General features: G+C 50.1%; 1 protein-coding gene across 3 annotated transcripts in view; it reads right to left on the bottom strand.

Annotated features, from left to right (window-relative positions):
- Window positions 1-2189: 2189 nt before the first annotated feature.
- Window positions 2190-23328, bottom strand: part of Ir25a (ionotropic receptor 25a) — a 62165-nt gene continuing 41026 nt past the window's right edge. The window contains exons 12-18 of one of the 3 annotated variants that reach the window (XM_037212378.1): window positions 18129-18243; window positions 17099-17234; window positions 11440-11639; window positions 10813-10945; window positions 8001-8128; window positions 5181-5355; window positions 2190-3107 (exon numbers count right to left, since the gene is read on the bottom strand). In XM_037212378.1, the coding sequence (XP_037068273.1) occupies window positions 3053-3107; window positions 5181-5355; window positions 8001-8128; window positions 10813-10945; window positions 11440-11639; window positions 17099-17234; window positions 18129-18243 (942 nt within the window). In that variant the 3' untranslated portion in view covers window positions 2190-3052. Of the gene's footprint in view, window positions 3108-5119; window positions 5356-8000; window positions 8129-9840; window positions 9974-10812; window positions 10946-11439; window positions 11640-17098; window positions 17235-18128; window positions 18244-23328 lie in introns of all 3 variants that reach the window. The other 2 variants (XM_037212377.1, XR_005093170.1) reach the window with 2 other exon arrangements.

Raw genomic sequence — 23328 nt, 5'->3', positions numbered from 1 at the left:
AATCCCGCGGCTCTGTACTCGATAACTTGCTGTAGGCAAGACAGACATTGGACTCCTGGTTTTCAGTATGATGCGCTTAGAGCTCTTCTGTTGCGATTGTCGGTCTTCAGTATATCAGGAGGCGCTGGCTAAACGACGCAATCAAGCAACTATTGGTGAGTCAAAGCTTGAAGATTCAAGCTGGGTTTATAGCCACGAGTAGCCGTTATTTTTCTTATTTGCCTTGACGGCCCGTGAGCATAAGCGTAGCATGAAACGTCAAGCACAGGCAATATCATCAATAATGCTTGATAAAACAAAGCTGCATAACAGCTAAGCTTCCCACTAAGTCCATACGCCCCGTGGATCATTGCTGCATACCCAAGTTTGTTTTCGTCGATCCACAGGCCCCACAATTGGTGAAGCGTTCTGGAAAGTCTTCTGCCAGCCGTGCTGAAATACCCCACCTAGCACGGCGCGCTTGCCAGCTGGAATCAAGACTAGAAGTAAACTGCCGCATCGCATCCGAAGCTGGTGTGCCGAGAGGCCAAACATGATCGCCATAATATTCATGCTTCCGACTGACACGATCCAAGAGGCGTTTGTGACACATGACGTTTCTCACAGAGCCAGAGTTTGGCACCGCCCGCCTGGTAACGCAGCCAGACATGATATTGGAGTGCCGTCGAGGTCACGTCGGGTGCTGCCGGAAGCAGCAGCCCGCCCGGCGCTCGGGCTCTGCCCGGGCCCGCCCCCAGCGCTCCGGCTCTGCCCGGCTGTCCGTCATGCGCCGTGCGCCACGGGCAGCGCAGCCCTCGGGGGCGGCGAGCCGGCCACGCCGCGCTGAGCCGCCGCCAGCCGCTTCAGAGCGGACGGGCCCGGTACCAGGCGCCGCAGACGGACCCGGCACTGCGGTCCGTCGTCGCCGATGCGGCGGGGACTCTGGGCAACGGGGCCAGCCGTCGCCTCAAGCTCACCCTGCAGCGGGCTCCGCAGATAGACTCGCTGCTGCTATTCTCAGACGGGGCGGAACGGTGTAATGACGACCCAGCCAACTAAGAAGAACAGGCCGCCGGACATCCTGGGGACGGCAAAAGCTCGGACGGCTCACGACCCTCAGTGCGCTTATCACAACTGTGGCCGCGTCCGGGATAAGGGGACCGGCCGTGTTTACCAGCGAATCGCACTGAGCGGTTGCCAACGGTTCGGGTGTAGGTTGACGATGTAGACAGTTTGAGCTGAAGATGAAAAATGAGGTCAGGTGATGTATGGCGTGGCTCTTTCCCAAGGCGTTAGCAACTAGCAGAGAAGTTCGCATAAGAATTTGCGGCATTCATATGTGCTTATTAACCGGTGGTATGTATTTTTCATTGTTAAATGTGTTTTCCATGCCATGGCTGCAGCTATCTGGTCGCGAAAAAATATCTACCGCGATTTTTGCAAAATGACAGAGCTCTTGAACTGCCGGCGTTTGTAGGAGCTCTGTCACAGAGCGCCCCTACTAGGCTTTGCATAGAACAGACCGTCACTCTTCAGGCGGTACTATTTTCTCAGTATGTTGGCAAAATAACCGCTAATACGTGACATGCTAGGTTATGCCGTATCCCTCTCTTTCTTCGTACAAAAAAGAGTTGTGTTTACTCAAAACAGATATCTGTTTGATGCTTTGAAGTATTGTTTTGATAAAAGCTGACACTCGACGGCAAGAGTATAGCCAAGCGGCTCAAGTTTTGTCTGCGCGAGATGGAAACTCCTATGTTTCGACCTATGTCGCCAAAATGACATACATTTAACACCTGTGATGCAATACTTGCGCCCAGGCTGCCATCGGGAATGACGGCGCGCGCTATCATAAACATGCAGTATGTATGATGAGGCAGCCAGTATTGGGCCCGCCTTTAAGGCAGAGGAGCGTGCATAGGATGAGACCTGACCACATCTCAAAATTTTAACTCAATAGTGATGCGGGAATGCCCCGCCCACTGCAGGAAGCAAACTGTTAGACCTTCCCTAACTCAACGAAATCCGGGACCCTTCCGTGGTACGGCGTCGATTATAGCGCGACTTCGGCTGTACGATATTTGTTCCGACATTGCATCATTCCGACATCCGCTCGGACATCCCTTCCAACATCCGCTCGGACATCCCTTCCAACATCCGCTCCGAAGTTGGATGTTGTCCGGCTGGATCCCACAGGGGTCGAGGGCGTCGGGAACCTTTATTTCTGAACAATTTTCGTCGTCGTTTTTCGCAGTGACATGCATGATAGCAGTAGCAGGGAAACGGAGTTGGTTGTCCAGCTAAGATTAATGCAAATCGAAGCGCGAATAGAGAGTGGACATTTGCCATCGTAATCGACTGTCAGCGACCGAGAACATGGAACATAAAACGTACACGCAAGTATCTCAGGTTTCGGAGGGTATTCTTCTTACTCCTAACACCGCCCGTGTGCGCACAGCTTTGTACACATATAAACGATGACGAAGCTGAAGTGCACATGTGCGTATGGCTAGGCTTGCGATGTCGCCTCTCCCAGCAGCAGGCGTAAGACGCACTCGCTGCTCCAAATCACATTACACCTCTGCGGTACATTAACTTTTAATATACCAGGGTCATGACAAAGACTCTTGCCTTGAAACTCAGAGGCTGTTCTCAGTGTGTCACAAAGCGGCATTCGCCGCCCAATGGCAGCTCGAACTGGCGCCAAAGAGGGCCCGACAAATAACCCGCGTGCCGTACATCCGGGACACCGCGGACACTTACAACACGCATACACCACGGTCGTGTGCGCCTAGCCGAGTACAGCCTGTCGTGCGCGGCGGTGTACGTGAACCATGCATCGCGCGCGGTGAAGACAACAATGCTTGACACCGTGCTCAACTCGCGCCTGCACCCGCCTGACACGGTGTCTCGGCACCACAGCGGCGTGGGTGTGTGAGCGTGCTGTTCGCATGCAACATGCCGGCGCCAGGGACGTCAACGTCTTGTTTCTTGGATGATCACCACACGCTGCTCGCGGTGCGCGCAGGGTCGCAGATCAGCCTGCTGCGGTCGCACACGCCAGCATGCGCGTTCACCAGGGGTTCCCAGAGGCGTTAAGTTCGTACGGCTGGTCGCCGGGCCGCGACCTGAGAGAGTTATCGTGGCAGCGTCAGTCACTGCAGGTCAGAAGACGAGGAACTAAGATGTGAAAACAAACGCAGAACACGCCTCTAGCATTTGTAATGAGAATGGCGAGATCGTTGCTCCCCGCACTGTGGAATGGCATATGTAGGTCACAGCTCTTATCAGATATTCCTGTAGAAACTATATCCTTGAGCTGCGCGGTGTTCCGGTGAATATGAATTGATCGGTTGGTCTAGTTCGTAGTTCTATTGCAATGTCCTAATGATTCGTAAAAAAATTCACCACATGCTTTTAAACAAGTTCAAAGTAATCGGCCCCTTTAAATAAATACATTGGTGGTCCACACACCTGGCCGGGGGCATTTTTGCCAGCCGCTTGCGTTTTTGCTCGCCAAGTGTGTGGAAGGTTTTGCTTAAAGATGGGGGCGATAGAAAGGGATGGTGCCATTGGTGCACTAGCCCCAATTCGTTCCAAGCCAAAACGAAAACAAAAACAAAAACAAAAAACAAACGAGCCGCATTAGGGTTCCAGGAAGATGTCATGTGAAATAAACTCAGACATGTCGCGTCCCAATGGTTTGTGGTTTCCATTGTGATAACTAAGTCAGTAAAGCTAGCACATTTTCCTAACCAATTACTAACCAGTTGTTTTTCAAACCTCAGGTCAACTGCTACCTTTTTGGTTCCCGGCAACACTGCCAGTAATCTACCAACCCGTCAGTGCAGTATCATCGATGATCTACCAATGGTGTCCAAATTACATTTAAAAAATACCTCTCAATGACCACGCAAATACCCAACCAACAACCTGCCGAAGTCGCCATGCAACCGTATATCATGTAGCACGAAATTGTAAAACCCCTACACACGGGGCTGACCTGGCTTTGAGCCGATCTCCCTCCATGTTCACAGTATAGGCCTCTGACCGGGAAAACGCCGCTTCGTTTGGTGTCAAATGTAAAGTTCTACGACCATCATAATTGGTGCTAAACACTTCAAATTTCGGGAATTTTTAGGCATTTTACTTGACAGGTAATGACATCGCTCTCTTCACTCATGTCAACTTAGTGCGTTCTGGGCGATAATAGCCTAGGCTATTGATCGTCACCTCAGCTCAGCGGAGCAACTGCTAGATCCACAGATGCCGGACGACGATGACTGGACGACTGGGCGATAATAGCCTAGGCTATCGATCGTCACCTCAACTCAGCGGGGCAACTTCTAGATCCACAGATGCCGGACGACTGGGGGGGGGGGGGGGCTTTATTCCTGAGCGGCGACGCTGGACAGGCTAGCCGAGAGCTACCGGATCGGTTTAATTGCAAAATGCCGGACATAAAACCATCTATACTTATCGTTTCTTTAGTGCAATATATTTACTTTACGTGGTCGCATGCTGGCGCAAACACACGCGATGGCGCTATCCCAGGTGGTTTGATCCCTTGAAGTCGTCACAATGCACATGCGTGTATGTTCACGCACCAATAATTGCAGAGCGTAATAAATGGGTGCTGCTGCAAGAACTAAACCCTTTGGCTGGTGGCCTTACTCCCGAGTAGAGCCATTGTCCAACGGAGAAACAGAACAAGATTGAATTAGCGGAGTTGCCATAGACATGCTGCATTGCATGTGGCCCATAACACGAGTGATAGCTTTCTATAATGCACATTACTACGGCGTACCCTTCTAAGGGTAACAACAGGAGAATTTATACTCTGCGCGCCTGAACGCACCATTGATAGAACTTGGATATCCTTAGATAATGAAATTCAGTTCACTCCACCGGTGAGTTTGAGCCATGCAATGCGACAGAATATGCTCAGTAAAGCCCGAGGTCTCTGGGGATCATATCAACCCCTCCGCATAGTCCCAAGCAAAACCATGTGCACGAAAGCACGGCTAAAACATTTCCCGCAGCATGAACTCATGAGAGCGGCTAGCTTACAATTATGAGTTTCTAGTTGCGAGTCACGGATCAACGCACCCCACAGGACCCTGCGCGGGTGCTCACGCACCTCAGAGGTCCTTGTCCTCCGGGTGCCAACGCACCCCAAAGGTCCCCGTCCGGGTGCCTACTTGTACTCGGTGTTGAAGTTGGTCTTGGCTGCTGGATCGGGGCGCACCGCCAGGATCTTGGGGTTCTGCGGGCTGGTGACCCGACTGGGCTTCCAGTACTTGTAGTACCAGTACTCGCCCAGCAGCGTGATGCAGGCCAGCGCGATGCCCACGAATATGACGATGAACACGCCACCTGCGAACCGTCCGGCAGCCGCAGGCTTGTCAGCGGCCAGGCGGGATATACAAGTGGGTATTGGAGTACTTGGAGCACCGCCAGCGCTTAAGCTGGCACTGCCGCCGCCGTGGGGCCGGTCGCTCCGGGTTGTCAAATTATATCAAAGCAAGGGCCCAGCCAGGATTTTCCCAAGGGCAGATAAATCCTAAGAAGCTAAACTTCCGTCAGTCGTAAGCGTTTCCTGAATTTTTGCTTTCCGACAAGAGTTACCGGCGTTAAAAAATACAAGCACACGGGGGGAGGGGGCGGGAGGCCGGAGGGGGGGGGGAGGCCGGAGGGGGGGGGGGGAGCATTCTCTCGTTCGTGCCTGTGGCTCCAAGCGTTGCATTGCCGAGTCTATTATCGCGCCATGCAATATGGTGTACATTATATATGATTTAACATTGATCACTCGTCAGAGCATAATAAGGCAGAGGCTTTTGACAGCTTTTATATTCAATATTTGTTTTCGCTTGCGCCCTGGCGCTGCCCTCTAAATGAATTCTCCTCTCGTCTTAGGCTAGTGTTAAACACGCAAAAGCTGCCGCATACCACTCTGATTTTCTTGGTACATTCCTTTTTGCCGCAATAATTCTCTTTACGTTGTAAGAATTTTGCCGTTCTGCGCTTGGCACCGACCCCCTGTGACACGGGTGCGAAATGGAGTGTTTTAGTTTGGCGGCACTTTAGTTCATACCGGTACAGCGATCTATGAAGTGTAACGGTGGCAATGTTTCATGCCGTATGGATTTGTAAAGGTCTTACAGCTTTTCGAAAGAACTTCCTGCTTGTGTTGGGAAAAATTAACTACAGAGCTTTCTTAACCACCGTAATCCTTCAAACATAAACTTCAAAGACAATACAATTGTGCTATCTCAAAACAAACGACTGCGGATACGTCCTCTACTCAAAGGCACTACGCAAGGGTGAAACCTCTTTTGTCTCATTTTGGTTCTGTCTACGAAAACGATCACATCTGCGCCGTGATACAGCATCTTCCGGGCGTCTTTCCTCCATTTGGCCTATGTTTTCTGCCGGCTAGCGGCGGCCGGCTCGCCGCCACGCTGCCGATGGCGCTGATAAAATGCAAAGTGACCCGGTCTGCGAATTCAGAGTGCACGGGCACATCAACAACGGGCCGCAGCATATTCCGCCTCTCTGCGGATGGCGGTGGATCTTATTGTGCGCGGCCAGCATAGCCCTGCGAGACGGAAAAACACGCCTGTCTGATCGGCGGACGCCCCTGCGGCGCGCCGGGCGCCCGGGCGAAACATCGGCCGGCCGGGCCTGGCCGCCCCCCGCCGGCGGCGCATCGTCAGACGGCAGCGCCGGGGGACAGCAGCGGCAGCGGCAGCGCGGCCGGCCGCCGCCGCCGCCGCTGCCGCTGACGCCGACGCATACTGACCGGCGCGTCGGCAATAACGGCGCGCCGTGCGCTCGTTTGCGGCGCCCGCGGCGGAAAAACGCACCATTCATCTGGAATATGGCCGGTCCGGTGGTGACTACTCTTTCTTATGGAACCCGGATATAGACGGATTGTCCGCGATGCAACCCGTCCTGTCCGCCCGAGAAAAATATCCGATATATTGCGCATGCGCAGACGTAGTGCTGATTTCAGCAGCAACTGTGCTGAGATCGTTCCCAGCGACAACTGTAATTCACATGCTCGCAGATGTCAATGGGTTTGTGTCTCGCACCCTTCCATCAAGGCGCGATACCAAGCCAAATATCACCATAAGTTAAATGAATAACCATTATTTCTGGAACGCACACGCATCGATTACACATCAACCAAGCACCCAGGCGCTTGACCCACTTAACAGATTGAAGTAGCATCGTGGTCTATTTTGAACGTGCCTAAGCCCAAGTGCTCGAATCTGTATTGCGTGCCCGGTGTATTAGACCACACACCGCACAACTACAGAGCTTAGAAAAATGACCAGGACATGCGCTTCCGATCTGTTTGACTCGGGTAAGTTACTGATGCGGAACGAGTGTAATAACTACTGGGGCTAGCAGGCTATGACTGCGTTAGCCCTTCTGATACTCGATTTTGTGCACCACTTATAGTGGAATTACTTTTCTTCGTACGCTTCTTTAGGTTTGTTTTCACTTCTTAACCAGAAATGCCACAGCTTGGTATGTTTTGGTGTAAACGTACGGCTCTCCATGTCGCTGAGATGAGGGTAGGGGGAACTCTAGTTTCATCAGTGACGCATTAGAAAAAAGAAAAATAGGTGCGATCAATGCACCGATTCCTTTGACAGGTTGACGCAAAATACCGAATGAAATACAACACGTAAGTTAACCGATTCCAACGAAATATGACATGCGCATCGTATATATGACAGTAATATGACATGTCCTTGCCATGCATCACATAACGTAAATTTAAGTTGGAGTATGCAGTGAGAAGCGCAAAATGCTCTAGAAAAATTGAAACAACCTTAGGTAGAAGCAATAATCAAAACGCACGACTACACGCATCCACCATTATCTTGATAACGTAAAGGTTGCGTTAGCAACGCATGTTATTGACCCTGCATCGATTTGCAGCTGGCAGCTGGCCAGACAAGACGCTGAGAGAACAGAAACAAAACAGATGCACCAGGGTGCACTCATACCGATGTTCTGGATGGAAATGCCCTCCGATTGGTCGTCTTCTCGTTCGCAATATTTCCGAGCCGGGTTTTGGTTCCACCACTTCTCCTTCAGCACCTCCAGCTTGCGCCGATTCAGCAGTTTAAGAATCCTGCCGCAGCGAGCCGACAGTCAGTACGGAGTGCAGCGCACACATCAACCATCCTGCGCCAGCCCGCTCACCGGCACGTGGTGGCCAGTTCAGACGCGCAACCGATGCACTCTCCATGCATCCTCCGCCCAAATCGGTGGCTACCAGCGCAGTGCAGCAATTTTTAAAGACTTTCTGAAATTTTAAGTTCATATAGACGACGATTGTGAATCTGAAACGGTCTGACGCCTGTTGACTAAAAGAAGTTTTTGTGGTGGGCTCAAAGCGTCTGGGTATTGGTCGAGCTTCTAGCTTTTAATCCGTCGATGGTTTCCAATTTTACAGACGCGTAAAAAGCCTCGCTCTCGATTGGGCTGTCGATAATAGCTGGGAACGACCGAGAGTCGAGGCCAACAACACCGGCACCGGCCACGGCCACGCTGGACGCGATATTTTACACAGTGTAACGATTCGTTTGCTATCCAGTATTGCAGCCAAAGCATCGACGACGTGGGGTCCGTCGTCTGTTATGTCCGCTATTACATTAGTTGAGCCTGGAACGAATTCGATTTCTCTTACCCTTTTAAATATTTTTCACAACTAAAACATAAGTTGGATACAGCAGCTCATGAAATATGTAATAGACATGTGATACTCGACCACAGTTTGTTCACGAACAAACGGTGCGAAATGGTTAGAATGACTCTTCAGTGTTTGTGAAAATCCTTCTCCGATTGCTAAGTAAAAGTAGTCTGTGGCATACTTTTAGCTGGCAAACCTACTACAGGTGGACAAATGTTTTGGCCGAAAGAGTTAGCTTAACCTGCGTGAAATGGCTAGTTTCGATCGTTTTTGCACAACAAACCTACTGCACGGATATTTTGGTTATGATTACTAAAAACGACTTAGTTCTAGAACATCACTGAATCCGGATCATAGGTACAATTAGCCGTGGACATTTTGCGATCAATACACACCTTCAAAAGACATGCAACTCAATAGCTGATGAAGAGTGTCAACTGACCACAATGGATCGCTTCATTAAAGATGCAAAGAAAACAATTTTAATCAAAACTAAATGCAAGGTCTGCATGCCACATTGACACAACACTGCTTAATAGATACACAGGCACACGAGCGACACGGTTCTACAAAACGTTTGCACACTGCGCGCAGCTATGGGCTGCTGATCATTACTACCGACGAATCTGGCTGACAGTGCTGAGCAGCCGGGCGCTGTTGAACTGAGCAATGGCAGGCATGTTCAGGTTTACCTGAATAATAGCACATCAGCCTACATCTGGAGCCTCCTTGGCTACGATTTCTTATGTATTTGGTGCGGTAATCTACCCATGCCTTCTCGTGACACCGGGCACTTTTCTGGTTCACTGAAAGGCCGGCAGTTTCCGTTTTCTATCGGTCCCGTGGCTCTCAGCAGGAGTCCAGCACCGGCCTGTCCACACCACAAAGGCAGGGCCGGCTGGCCGCCCGCATACCGCCGCCCCGGTGGTCCGGCCCAGTCTACGGTCCGGTCCCGGTCTGCGGTCCGGTCCCGGTCTGCGGTACGGTCCGGGTCTGCGGTCCGGCCACGGTCTGCGGTCCGGTCCCGGTCTGCGGTCCGGCCACGGTCTGCGGTCCGGTCCCGGTCTGCGGTCCGGCCACGGTCTGCGGTCCGGTCCCGGTCTGCGGCCCGACTCTGCCCGCTGAACGAGAGCGCGGCTGCCTCCACTCACGCCTCATTAAAGATCTCCTTCAGGCTCGACCCCCGCTGTACAGCGATGGCGTACGGCTTGCGAGAGAACTCCTCGCCGACCATTTGCAGATCGCAGCTGGTTATCACCTGGTAGCGGATGTCGGTGGCGTCGCCTGGCGCCGCGGGCACACGATTACACGTCGGCTGCCGCTGGCGTCAGCAGAACGCGGCGGCTGACGTTCGGAATGAGCTCACCTTCTCCCGACTCGCCCGGCCGAGGTCTGCTGGACGCCGCCGGACAGGTGCTGGTGAAAAACACTCGTCGGCAATAAAGCGATGCGGAAGGGAACAGCCAGCACAGCGTGGCGGTCCTGCGGCAGTAACAGGCAATCCGAACTGCAGCATAAGAACGTGAAATGACGTAGTTTGCATCCACACTGCTTGGCGTGAAGGACCCGGTGCCGATAGGACAATTAACTGCATGCTAAGCGGTAGCTATGACGCGGTCCATTCTCACGGTTCCTCACTATTCGCTCTCTCAGACTCTTTCGTTGCACAAAGCACGTATGCTTATCACCATCAGGCACCATTCATGCCGGTAAAAACGCATTGGGTGGTAAAAATAGGTGTTACTCGACGGGGCGGGCCGTGCAGTGGTATGCATGCAGGTAAGACAGGCTCAGACACTGGCGCCGGGGCCAGGTAACGGAGCAGGCTCAGACACTGGCGCCGGGGCCAGGTAACGGAGCAGGCTCAGACACTGGCGCCGGGGCCAGGTAACGGAGCAGGCTCAGACACTGGCGCCGGGCAAGGGACCCTGGCGCCGGGCCAGGTAACGGAGCAGGCTCAGACACTGGCGCCGGGGCCAGGTAACGGAGCAGGCTCAGACACTGGCGCCGGGGCCAGGTAACGGAGCAGGCTCAGACACTGGCGCCGGGGCCAGGTAACGGAGCAGGCTCAGACACTGGCGCCGGGGCCAGGTAACGGAGCAGGCTTTGGCAGCTCCGCTTACGCTTCCGAGAGCTGGTCTTTGAGGGGTGAGCCCTTCTGCACAGCGAGGGCGTACGGCTTGCGGGAAAACTGGTCTCCAACAGAGATGAAGTCACAGGAGGTCATGACACGGTAGTCTACCTCGGTTGCTTCCCCTGGGACGAAAAACACCTTTCAACGTTCGCACATGTAACGGGCGGTGGTGACAATAGAGAGCTGATATCCCAAGCTTATACAATGTCATGTATGTCAGCCCGGGTGCGTGTTTTTCGCTACTACAAATGCTGTCTATAAGTTTATACTGTATGTGCATAGATGTGCTGCTCTCGTCGGTTCCGGTTGTCATGGTGACGGAAAGCTGGAGCAAGGTCTTCGTTCAGAGCATGCAGGCTACGTTCGCTTCCAGTGCAGTCTTTCTCACTGGTGTCAGATTACCAGCTGCCACAATTTGATCACACATTAACACAGTGAAGCCCATGCCAGTTCGAAGTACAGCATCTACATCATAGAGACGCCGAAAAGTAGTGTCCAATACTGGCATCCCTTGTACGCAATACATGTCCGCGTGTGGCCCAGCTTACGGCGCGGACGCCGCCGCCAGTCCCCTTCCACGAATGTGCCTCCGACGCATCGACCGTGGCTTTTGTACCGAGATAAGCGAACCCCTCGCTGGTGGAGGGGCTGTCCAGAACGCGCGACACGGCCGACTCGAAGTCGTCCGGCAGGCCGGCCTCTTGCATGGCGTTCCACATCTTGGTGTAGCGGTCGCTGACTGGGTAGTCCCAAACGGCCAGCTTGGCTCGCTCAACCTCGGTCATGCTGTCGTTCAGCGACATATCCTTCCAGATTCTGCAGAAAGGTTTGTGCAAATGGATCCGGCGGCTCGGGCACGCGATGGAACAACACGTGTAATACAGTGCCACTGTTCAAGGAAAGTGGCATTGTTATATCAGGCGATGCCAAATCCGATCAGTTTCTTCAACGCCTGAATGCTAGATTACAAGGGAGGCTCAGGATGAGCACCGGCCGTGCTTTTAGAGATCTGCATGCTCCACCAAAAACAGTCATGGTGCTTCTATGAAAATCAGCATGCTCGATTTCACGACAATTCCTTGTACATAGTCATGGACAATTCGCGACATGATCTATCTTAAAGATGGACACAGGCAAATCATTACAAAAAAAAACAAACCACTGCACTGGTTGCTGTGAACTTATAGGCTAGATAGCGCTAACCTGGCAGTATGTTAAAAATGGTGTGTTGTGAGTAGCATCGTAACAAACCTGTAGCTGTTGAATCAGCAGCCGGGAATGTTGGCAATCGAATCGAACCATCTGGTACGCTCGTCTCCCAATATGGCGCTGGATATTTCCATCCGATATGTATTTCAATGAAACGGCCAGAAGCAGTTGGTGCTCAAGCCGGCACGTGCAAAGTGAAACGATAGAGAAAAGTGTATTTCTGATTATGGCATGAGGTTGAAAACACTGTTTCCTGCATCGAGATACAGCATTAAGCTTAGGCTATATGTTCGCATAGAGGCTATATATATATATATATATATATATATATATATATATATATATATATAATTTATAGACATCATTCTAGACTTATTTAAACTGGTGGCTCCAACGTTCCGTGGCGTGGAAAGCACACATGCGAGCTTCTAGCCTCCGAGAAACATAACAATAATAACGCGCCATACGAGTCCAAGCGGGGAATCATGCAATACAGTTTGTTTCCATGTCACAAAGTGCAATATGTGACCGTTAAATAAGCACCTTAAGTGTTTTCCGTGGTAGAAAAAAATTTTCATCGAAGCGACACAGGGCGCATTATACTCACCCGTGCAGCTAACTTGATTCTCAGCAGTCATATGCAAAGCACTTGCCAATGACAGTTTACCTTGCTCGTTCAAGTGTTTTGCCTCACTTCGCAGGCCTTATGCAAGTGCCTGCCTTGGCCTCGTGTCACAAAAGCTGCTGATCTGATGCAGTTTAACGTAACGGTTTGTGGGTGACTTTTTCGTATTCACCTGGTGGTGAATGTTTTGCTTGTGCAGGACTTAGTCAAAATACCTTCATACCAAATGCCTACGTATCACTTGGTATTGCTATCCATTTCGCGATTTGCTGTGTGGTGTGATGTTCTGAAGCTGGCATAGGTGATTCCTTCATGATTTATGATCACATCACCATACTATTAGTGATTTATTGATCTCTCTCTAATAAAGTGTACACAACATACATGCAGAGCATTCACAGTACATAATACGGATATATATATAAGATCTCATATGTGGAGGATCCTCTGACTGTTAAAAGAAATAAGAGATTTATGCCCAGGACAGCACGCGCCATCATTTATGTCTCGATGAGCCAACATTTCGATACGCTTAGGTATCATCATTCACTCATTCACTCATTGTCAGTGTAATATCACATTACACTCACGATGAGGAAACAAGGGTAGATTAAAAAGGTTAGTTTATTTCTCACATATGGTTCCCCGCAGCATGGTCATGGTTAGCACAATTAAGCCCAGCGAGCGGAACACTTATCAACAGTAAGAATCCACAGTTAGCTGTTATGGCACAAGCTACCTACAGGTTTACGATCCGAGGGCGTAAAGTAAGTAGCACGACAGTTTGGCGATATAATTGTTGGTACTATACGAAGCCTGGACCTTTCCAACACATGATGGTACTCCGGGTTTTTCAAACATCTTGGACATCCCGATTTTTCATGTGTTCTACTCCTGCGGCTTCTCTTTAAAGAAATTTCCTTCTAATGCTCCACATCCTTTGTTAGTTGAGATCCTAGGTAACACGTTCCGATAGCTTGGCATAAACGTTGCCATTGAGGCGGGACGTAATCAAACTCGAGGTGTAAGGAAAACCTCACTGACCACACACTGTCAATCATTTATTTCCCGGCCAGCCCCTCAACCTCTCTCGAGAAGGACATCCGGCCGTTCGGGCACGCCGCCCACGTGCTACTGAACAAACCGCCGGACACCTAAAACACTGCTTAACATCAAAGAAAATCTGCTACTAAATGAAAATCCCTATACGAGTCGTTCTCGGCGCAGATCACTTTACGCGAGAGTCCATTTGATTGGCGACGGCCCATACATCCCGCTATGACCAGTCAGCCAAAAGTTCTCGGCACGTTGTGGTGTCCTCGGAATGATTCTTCTTGGAATAATTGTCGTATCAACGGCCTTAAACGGCAAACGATTGTGAGGAGCCCTACTCTTGGTGCGCATGGAGACCTACATCACGATAGTCCCAAAGAATGTAATACCATGGAATGTAGATATTTTCTTTTGCTGCAGTTGGCCGTGCCTGCTACAACCTTTAAAAAGGATGCCGTGAAACGTATGTAGGGTTTATCTGGCGGAGGACGTGAGCGCTCTGACCAGCCATGGCAGGACTGATTTGTTATAGGGCCCGGCTTGGTGTGGCTGTGGAATTCGGACGGCGTGGGGCTCCACAGTATAAGATGTAGTGTTACTAAGTCTTTGACGTGCATGCTATTTGACATGTTATTTCAAGGGACCACAAGCATCAAACGTTGAGAAATCAAAGATCAACTGAGTGCGTCTCATTCAAATCACTGTAAAAGTGTCTTGCAGCTTAGAAGTGTTGCCAAGGCTTAGGGGACTGAAAGTCCCTCTTTCAAATATGCTACTGTGCGCCATTCACTCTCATAGGTAATCCTCTTTTGTGAAGCTTTAATTGAGTGTTCAGCGCCCATGCATTCGGCTGATAAATTTTAACTTTTCGAGGTTTGCGTTCAGGCAGTTACTAAAGGAAATGTGTCACTTCTGGAGGTCGCAAAAGAGGCATCCTTTTAAGTCGTCACCTTTCTCCAATCCAAAGACATCGATGGTAGTCATGAAAAAATCAGCAACTTGATCAGATGAGGCTCAAATGCAACCTTTGTAGCATAAGCACACTGATTTTGAATAACACATCATGCTGCTTAGGATGTCAGCTGTTGAAGGATATGAAAGATGAATATGAAATTAGCAGTGTCAAGTTACTTAATCTAGGCGAATGGGATACCCGAAAAATTGGCACCAAAGCGACCTTTGAAGGGAAATGCAATAATGTGTAAACAAAATGTGCATTAGGACACCATCGAGAGTTCAACTTTCGGGTGAAATGTTCCATGTTCACTGTGCATCCCGAATGCTTGCAACGAGCCGTAAAGACAAATATCGGCGTGCCAGTCGAGGCCGCGTCCCGCAGGTGACCTGGCAGGGCTCTCCAGGTCCCGACGCGCCGGTCCTTCCAGCCTGACGGCCGTCGCAGGACAGCGCCAGCACGGAGGTGCGACTACCGGCAGCGCCAGCACCGGGCGACGCGGACTCGCCGCATGGTCGGCGCCGCTTACATGTCACAGTTCACTTCCTGTCGGTGGTTGGTGATAGGCCAAGCGGCTCCGGCTCCGATATGATGGCCCTCTGCGTGCGCCTAATTAAGCAGCGCGTGCTTGAAACGGGGTCACGAGAAAAGTGACCCGACGAGAAAAGCAAAAAACCTTGTATTCTGAGTAGTGAGCATGATCAAGCGAATCAAGAGCGTGTTTTTCATTCAGGACGCTTCGCAATGTTTGCAAGATACTATTTGAGCATAATCACATTGCATGGCAGTAGGAACTTGACATCATGACATTTTGACCTTTTGATGAGAGTACAACTTATTACGTCGCGAAGGTAAGTTATTTTAACATGAGGGCTATTCTGATCACTTATAAGAACCTTTTTACAACCCTGGACGACACGAAAACAAATCAATACTTGGGTCGCAAACCAATGTTATTTACTGACAGCTTTCTTTCTTTGGATGTTTTTAACGTCACCTTGGATTCCATTCTTACATTCCAGATCCACCCAGCAGCGTTCAGCGCTTTTCGTTGTCATGTCTTACGAATGCGAGTGCACAACTGTTTAGAATTATATGCTGCTAATAAGCAAGAGCTCGATTTGGCGTTCGGTGGGATGCGTCTCTGCTCATCCCATGTGATGACACCATATGACCTGTGCAAAACTCCGTTTCAAAGCGAACGTTGTTCTCAAGGAATACCCTTGAAGCTCTTCCGATTACCTCCTAAAGACTAGTCAGGTCAATAGTCAGGTCAAGTCAGGTCAGGTGCAATATCTCCCGTCTTGCCCCCGTAGCATAAGCCTCGGCTTGCAGCAGTGTGTTACTATTTCCTGATCTGCCCTGCTCTTTCAATTGGTCCGCGCTACTCGATGCAACTATTAAATGAGTACAACATTAGTCGTTTGTTGGCAAATTGAATTTAAGCTTTAAGCTCGCTACGGATAATAGTTATTAACCACTTCATTTACAGCAGGCAACGACCACATCCACGGCTATTTACGGACGGAATAGAAAAGTTTGGTGTGAGGCGCCACGCTCCCGTGGCTTCAAGCTACCAGCGGTGGGAAGACGCCAACGCGGCTGTTTTGTCTGAGGCGTCGAAGGTACGACAAAACGCCGAAGCGATGTGCCTTTGTCTGTCTGGGAGAGCGCCGCCGAAAATTGTTTGACACAATTCCTAACTCGCGTAGCGAGAGAAGCATAAGACCCGTGTTGTGTCATAAATCTTCCACGCCAAGTATTTGCGTGGCCATGAGGTTACAAGGCCATCCGATCGGACGGTTTTAGAATTCTCATGGTCTGATTGGAACATGTAAATTAAATAGCATATCCATATGATGGTAACATAATGTTGCACGCAGCGTGGCAATGAAAATCGAAATTAAAGTACTGCGTGCGAATGAAATTTACCAGCAAATAGGTAAATGCACTTGGCCTGTCCCAATGCAACTAATTCGTGCACACAGGAGTGGAGCCGTTCAGTAACGTCAGACTTGTTCTGCACCCCACTCTTGCGGTAGGGTCCGCATCTCGACTGCCACTTGTGCTGCACCCCACTCTTGCGGTAGGGTCCGCATCTCGACTGCCACTTGTGCTGCACCCCACTCTTGCGGTAGGGTCCGCATCTCGACTGCCACCCCCATATATGCTGCTCACTCAGCTAGCGGCGGACTCTTTGGATGTACTTGGGTGAGATCACGGCCTTGGCTTTGAGGTCATGATTTTTCAGCATCAGGCGCGCATAGTTCATAAGGTCACAGTTCTCGAACTTCTGCAGGCAGGACGTTTTCTAAGAAAACGTTGGTTATAATGTCAATGCTGTTTTGTGGAACTGGATAAAATGCATGCAATCGACAAGCCATTGACATTCGCACTTGCCCACTCTCCCACGACAGAAAACAGTGTACTCACTCATAGAATTTCTGCTCTATGTAGGCCATTCGTTTGAAGTAGTTCATTGTTGATGTGCCATTCATTGGAGCGTATTGTACCTTGTACTGCTTGGCGAGTCCCTCCAGCGATTCAATGGGAGAATCCAGTCGAGACACTGGAAAGAGAGATGATGCAGTGCAGTAAGACGATAAGCATAGGTATCATCCATACGATAACAGTTCTCAAAAACGCTGGATTGCTTCCTTAATGAAAGTACGTAAAGCTAGTGATGGTGCTTGTGACGGAGCAATACACTTAAACCTGAGCTCATTGCTGTGGAAGCTAGTCCAAACATTCAGGAAACTGGGCTCAATTTGTATTCGTTTCTTTCATTCCATTCACTCTTATTCCATACACCGCCAATCCGTGCGCCGCCCTATAGGTCCAACAAACAGTTCAAATGCTGTGGCTCCGCCCCAAGCCCCTCTACTTTTGATGCTCACACCTACATCAAATATCACGGTGATGGCTCACATGTTGAGAATAAGCCATGCTGACTGGGACGACCGGCGCTACCTCGGCGCAACAGCAGTCAGCTGGTTACCGCTGGTAGCCAGCCCGATAGGCACTACCTCGGCGCAACAGCAGTCAGCTGGTTACCGCTGGTAGCCAGCCCGATAGGCACTACCTCGGCGCAACAGCAGTCAGCTGGTTACCGCTGGTAGCCAGCCCGATAGGCACTACCTCGGCGCAACAGCACGTTCAGCTCGTTACCGCTGGTTAGCCAGCCCGATAGGCACTACCTCGGCGCAACAACAGTCAGCGGTACGCTGGTAGCCAGCCCGAGGCACTACCTCGGCCGCAACAGCAGTCAGCTGGTAACGCTGGTAGCCAGCACGATAGGCACTACCTCGGCGACAACAACAGTCAGATGGTACCGCATGGTAGACAGCCCGATAGGCATAACTCGGCGCCGCAACAACAGTCATCTGGCTACCGCTGGTAGCCAGCCCGATAGGCGTCGAGTTAGGAACGCCACCGACATGACAATGGAAGACGAGAAGCATACCGGTAAGAAAAGCAGCCAAGTTGGCCGTGTAGGAGGCGATGATGATGAAACCGAAGAGCCACCAGGTGGCGGCCACCAGACGTCCCGACATGTTCTTCGGCGCCTCGCCTCCTCCCTGTAGGGGGAGTGAAACATATGAGATCGCCGCCAGTAAAAAACCATACCGCTCGTTTCCGAACAGGTATCGGAAGGTTGGCCAAATTAGCCCCTATGTGCATCAAGTTGTTCAGATACGGGTCGCCATTAGAGAGCATCCATGGCGAAATTATCCCCCTAAGCCACCACTTGGCTGGTAATATATCACAGCGCAGGACGGATGAGACGGAGAACGGAATCTTTGCACTGTGGAGTAATAGCTCCTGTCAGCACGCAGTCAGCGGATACCGGGCATGGCTGCCACGCTGCATGATGAGCGGACACCGGGCATGGCCGCAACGCTGCATGGTGAGCGGACACCGGGCATGGCTGCCACGCTGCATGGCGAGCGGACACCGGGCATGGCTGCCACGCTGCATGGTGAGTGGACACCGGGCGTGGCTGCCACGCTGCATGGTGAGTGGACACCGGGCATGGCTGCCACGCTGCATGGTGAGCGGACACCGGGCATGGCTGCCACGCTGCATGGTGAGCGGACACCGGGCATGGCTGCCACGCTGCATGGTGAGCGGACACCGGGCATGGCTGCCACGCTGCATGGTGACGTGATTTCCTTGTTCCGACGAGCGGGACGCCTTGTGTCGCCACGCAGCATTTTGATGATTTGTCTGACAGTTACGGATAGGCTGGATTTCACCAGGAAAAGCACCGATGGATTATTCATATACCGATGGATTATTCCTCTGCTTACCACCATGAACAATGCCATCAAAGCAAAGCGCTATTCAGATTTTTAAAATTGAAATGGGCGCGCTTTTACACCACCAGAAGCCTACCTTTATTGCGCTGCGCATTGCAAACCGAAATAAGAATTAAGATTTACTTGGGTCGGAAGACAGGCTACTGTGAGCATGGAAGCTTGGTCTGAGTTATCCAACAGTAAGAGCTGGTCAGCTCTATGATGGTCAGCACAGTGTGATAGCGGGCCATTTCCACATACATTGAAGAGCCGTCTGTTATTTAGTAAAATGCGAGCTGTTTGTCGATTAGAGCGAAACACGACGTGGAAAATTAAGCACTTAAGTTTTAGGGGATTCCAGTACAAGTTAAGCCTTGATCTGATTCACCCTTTTTCATAGCATGGACTGATAGAGGCCACTCTGCTGTTTTCAAACTAAGAACGACAGAACTCCGCAAAACATGAAACAACGGGATCATGCTGATAGGTCAATAATTGAGCCCGCTTTGTCAGGTCAATGGACAATTTTTTCCCAACATGCCTTTCAGCTATATATGTTTATATCTACAAAATCATGTCAGGTGGAGGCTTGCAACTTATATAGACGTGTTTCTTGTTCTATGCCGTGTACAATCATATGCATTTTTAATGAGTTTTGAAAATATGGTTATGGTGTAGGGCTCTGTTAATGCAATAATGTCAGCCCTTCACGCACGGTCGGCGGATTTTATTGCCGCCGCTTACGGGGGCCGTTAATCGTCGTGCAAAAAATCGCCGTGCAAAAGTGTCGTTAATTGTTATGCAGTTAATTCCGTCAATATCGTTAATCGCCGTGCAGTCTGACCAAAAAATCATCACCGCCCAGAGACCAAAAACGCTAGAAACGCGATTTTGGAGTCAAAACACACGCAATAAATGCTCCACAGGCCTCCGAATGTTTGAGCGCGATTACATGGCAAGCCGGAAAGATATCCCCAGAAATCCTCGGGGTGGATGCTGTAGGACGGGGAAGGGGGGGGGGCGCAGTGATTCCCCTCATATGGCGAGAATCAATACGCACCCATGAACCTACACGACGGTTTCTGCACTTGATGAAAGTAATGCAAATGACCGTGTCTCCATTGCAATGTTGCAGATATAACCGCGCACTCACTGCACGCAAGCCACTGGGTGAACGATATTTCGATCGCATTTTGAAGAAGGAAAATGCACAGCAAAAATTGATATGACATTTGATTTCCTTGACGTCTGAGATGGTTACTAAGAAGTTGATTAGCCCATCTCTCAAACAAAATGGCGTATATCAGGGTAAAACAGGACGAGAAATCAAGTACAAGCAGGCTACCTGGGTGTAAGGTACCAGCGAACCACCAGATACACGTAATACACATTGCTCGTACAGTTGACAGAAAAGAAACGTTTGTGATGGGTGATAAAGGTTCTTAGGTGAGAGTGTAAAGACAGTTATGAGAGCGCACAATAAATGGTGTCAATCGACGAGGTTAAAAAGTACATCTAGTGGGGAGATAGATGGCAGGAATGGGACTTAAATGCGCTCTAAGGAGGCCTCCAGCGTGGCACACCCTGAAAGGAAGTGTGGCTGGTCGCGAGGGGAGGGCTTTGCCTGCTGCTCTCCTTGTTCCTAGTAAAACTGGGACCGCAAATTGTCAAATAATAGCGCTCTGGTGATGATATGTTAAATTTCAGGCCCTGGCAGTCAAAGTTTAAGTGACTTGGGGTCAAATGCGGTCTATGTTCAAAAATACATACTGTTGGCATTCGCAACCAAAGCTCAAATAAAATCCTGGCCAATTAGGCGTTATAAGCAGGGTGAGCTGGCATTCAGCCATAGCTTGCTGATTTCCTGACAAATCTTCTTTTGATGAACCATGAAGTTTAAAAACTTTCATGTATACGGCTGAAGTCACGCAATTATGCCGAATCACTTCGTTTTGTTCTGTGAACGACAGCACCAGCTTTCAGCGGAGCGATAATCGCATAGCGTGGTGCAGTCCAAGGTCGAACGGAGCGGTTGGCTAGGTTATAAACCGGTTCCAAAGAATAGCATTGCAAGCACGCATTGTTTCGCGAGCATGTGCCTCCGTTCGACGGCAATAGCGCCACGCCGCGAGCGCTTGTTCGTCGGTGCGAAATGTCAGTCATCGCGTTGGACGGCTATACTGACTTAGGCAGGCTATAAATAAAAGAATTATGGAAATTTGCTGGCCGATTTTACTTTTTTTGATACTCGACGACCCGCTCTCTGTAGTATACACCAAAATTCGTCTGCTGGCATTTTTGGGCTTTGGTGTTATTTATGAAAAATAACAGAGTGGAACGAATTTCTACCTGCCTGCTTCCACTGTGCGAGTAAGCAGAAATTCAAGATTAAAGGAGTGAAAATTCTCGGAAGAGTATCTGTCGGTGTCAGCTGCAGATGAGCCGCCTCGATTGGCTGTGTTTAAACTGTTGGACTGTGAATCGCGTGTAGACCGACAGACGGCTATAGTGGCCAGGGGTGGATGGACCCACCCAGTCTGGAGGAGCATAACATAATTGGACCAGTTTTCAAACATTGATGCCTAAGCAACTGAAATCAGCCTGGCGCAGTGCGTCAAGATGGTATCACAGAAAACAGCAAATAACTTAAAATAACGATTTTTTCGCTCATAGCAACAGTTTGTAGCTACACAAATGTGTATTATAACCATGAAGCTCATCAGTTGTGTTTGATCAATCGATAAGTGCACCAGTTGCAACTGTCATGACAACGGAACTGGCGGTTTGCAAAGATGCCGGCGAAAACGGTGAAAAAGTGTTGTAACATCTTCAAAACGAACATTAAGCAAAGGAGAGCTTATTCGGTATTTTCTTTGGGAAGCACGTATACCCATTTTCCCCCACATCACTTGGATCCGTTTATCATAATGGTGTTGTTCCTGCAACATATTTCTCACCGTCACTACGACACATAGCCGGGTCGAAAACGTGTATGAAGGGAGTACCGAGGGCTTTGAAAAGGACTCTGATTGTGTTTAACTATCACGTTGTGGAAAAGTTCAATTTTTATTTTCCAGGCCAAAAGACGACTTCTTCCGACTAACTGATGACTGAGGACTAAAGACTGATCAGCACTGCTACTTTCGAGCCCGCGAGCCCACAAGGCGCGGGTAAAAACGTGCGTGGGCTTCTGGCGGATTTTAAAAAGCTGACCAATTTTGGCGGGCTTGAAGAGCGCAATATTAGCCCTCGCCCTGACGCAAGCCCTCCTAAGATTTTTTTTGAGAATATCTTTGTGTTATGCTGCACATCCACGCTCAAGTTTTCATTGGTCTATAGGGCATGTATTACGCGTGTTTTGACATAAAAACCCATCCCAAGCTTTTCTGGTTGCGGAGCAGTTCAGCAGTTTTTGAGGAACGCTGCACGGCAATCTACGACCTGAGCGGCCGCTGGGCGGCAACCGACGACGCCGTGGAACGCGCCAGGCGGGTCGACCTTGCTACATTAACGGAGCCACTCATCATAAATTGATGCGCAGCATGCATACAACTACACATCATCGTGCTTGAATTAAGTAAGGAACAAGCCTGTATAGGTTCTGTGTCGCTAAAAGACACGGTGCGTTCTTATGAGGTTGTAAAGTGCGATTTTCTGGAAAACTTGACATTTGGCTGACATCATGTGGTCAGTTTTTGACTCAAAAACAAACTTATTGCCAATCGCGAGATATCGCTAAACCAATCTTCTGACGTTGTTTGCTAAGCTCTATTGTTATTGTTTTGGAAACGGCGGGGGGTTGCACGGACCCACCTATCAGTCCGCGGCATCAAAAACGGAGAATCAGGGCGAGGACCAACAACATTATCATTTGCACGCCTGCCGCGTAGAGGTGTTCTGTCACGGTAACACCCGATCACATGCTACCCGTTCCACCATGCCCGCTCACTTCTGGTCTGGTCGAGCGGAGCACTGAACCGGGGCACGGCAGCACGGCAGGTAAAGAAGCGCCGATTTACAACGTGTGATTGCAGAAAAGTACAACGAATAGCTGTCCACCTGGGGTGAAGTTGTGCACGGCCTTTGAACTGCGTAGAAGAATATACTAAGCGCGTTCTGGAGATAAAAGTGACGCATGATTCACTCATGCCCACATAAAAAAGAACAGCGCACGGTAAAAAAGCCCAGCTGAATCAAATATCCCGTATCTTTGCTTCTTTTAAAAGACTTGTGGAGAAAATTCCACTTCATTGTAGGTCTCTACCGAGCCGACTTCAATTCGACATGCGTCGGGCTGATCCCGCACTGTAACATGAGTCGGGCTGATCCCGCACTGTAACATGAGTCGGGCTGATCCCGCACTGT

Source organism: Pollicipes pollicipes, unplaced genomic scaffold (genome assembly GCF_011947565.3).
Source record: "Pollicipes pollicipes isolate AB1234 unplaced genomic scaffold, Ppol_2.1 Scaffold_3087;HRSCAF=3621_pilon_pilon_pilon, whole genome shotgun sequence".
NCBI classification, from domain to species: domain Eukaryota; kingdom Metazoa; phylum Arthropoda; class Thecostraca; order Pollicipedomorpha; family Pollicipedidae; genus Pollicipes; species Pollicipes pollicipes.
Note: the sequence above shows the minus strand (reverse complement) of the source record. Positions and strands in the feature narration are given on the sequence as shown.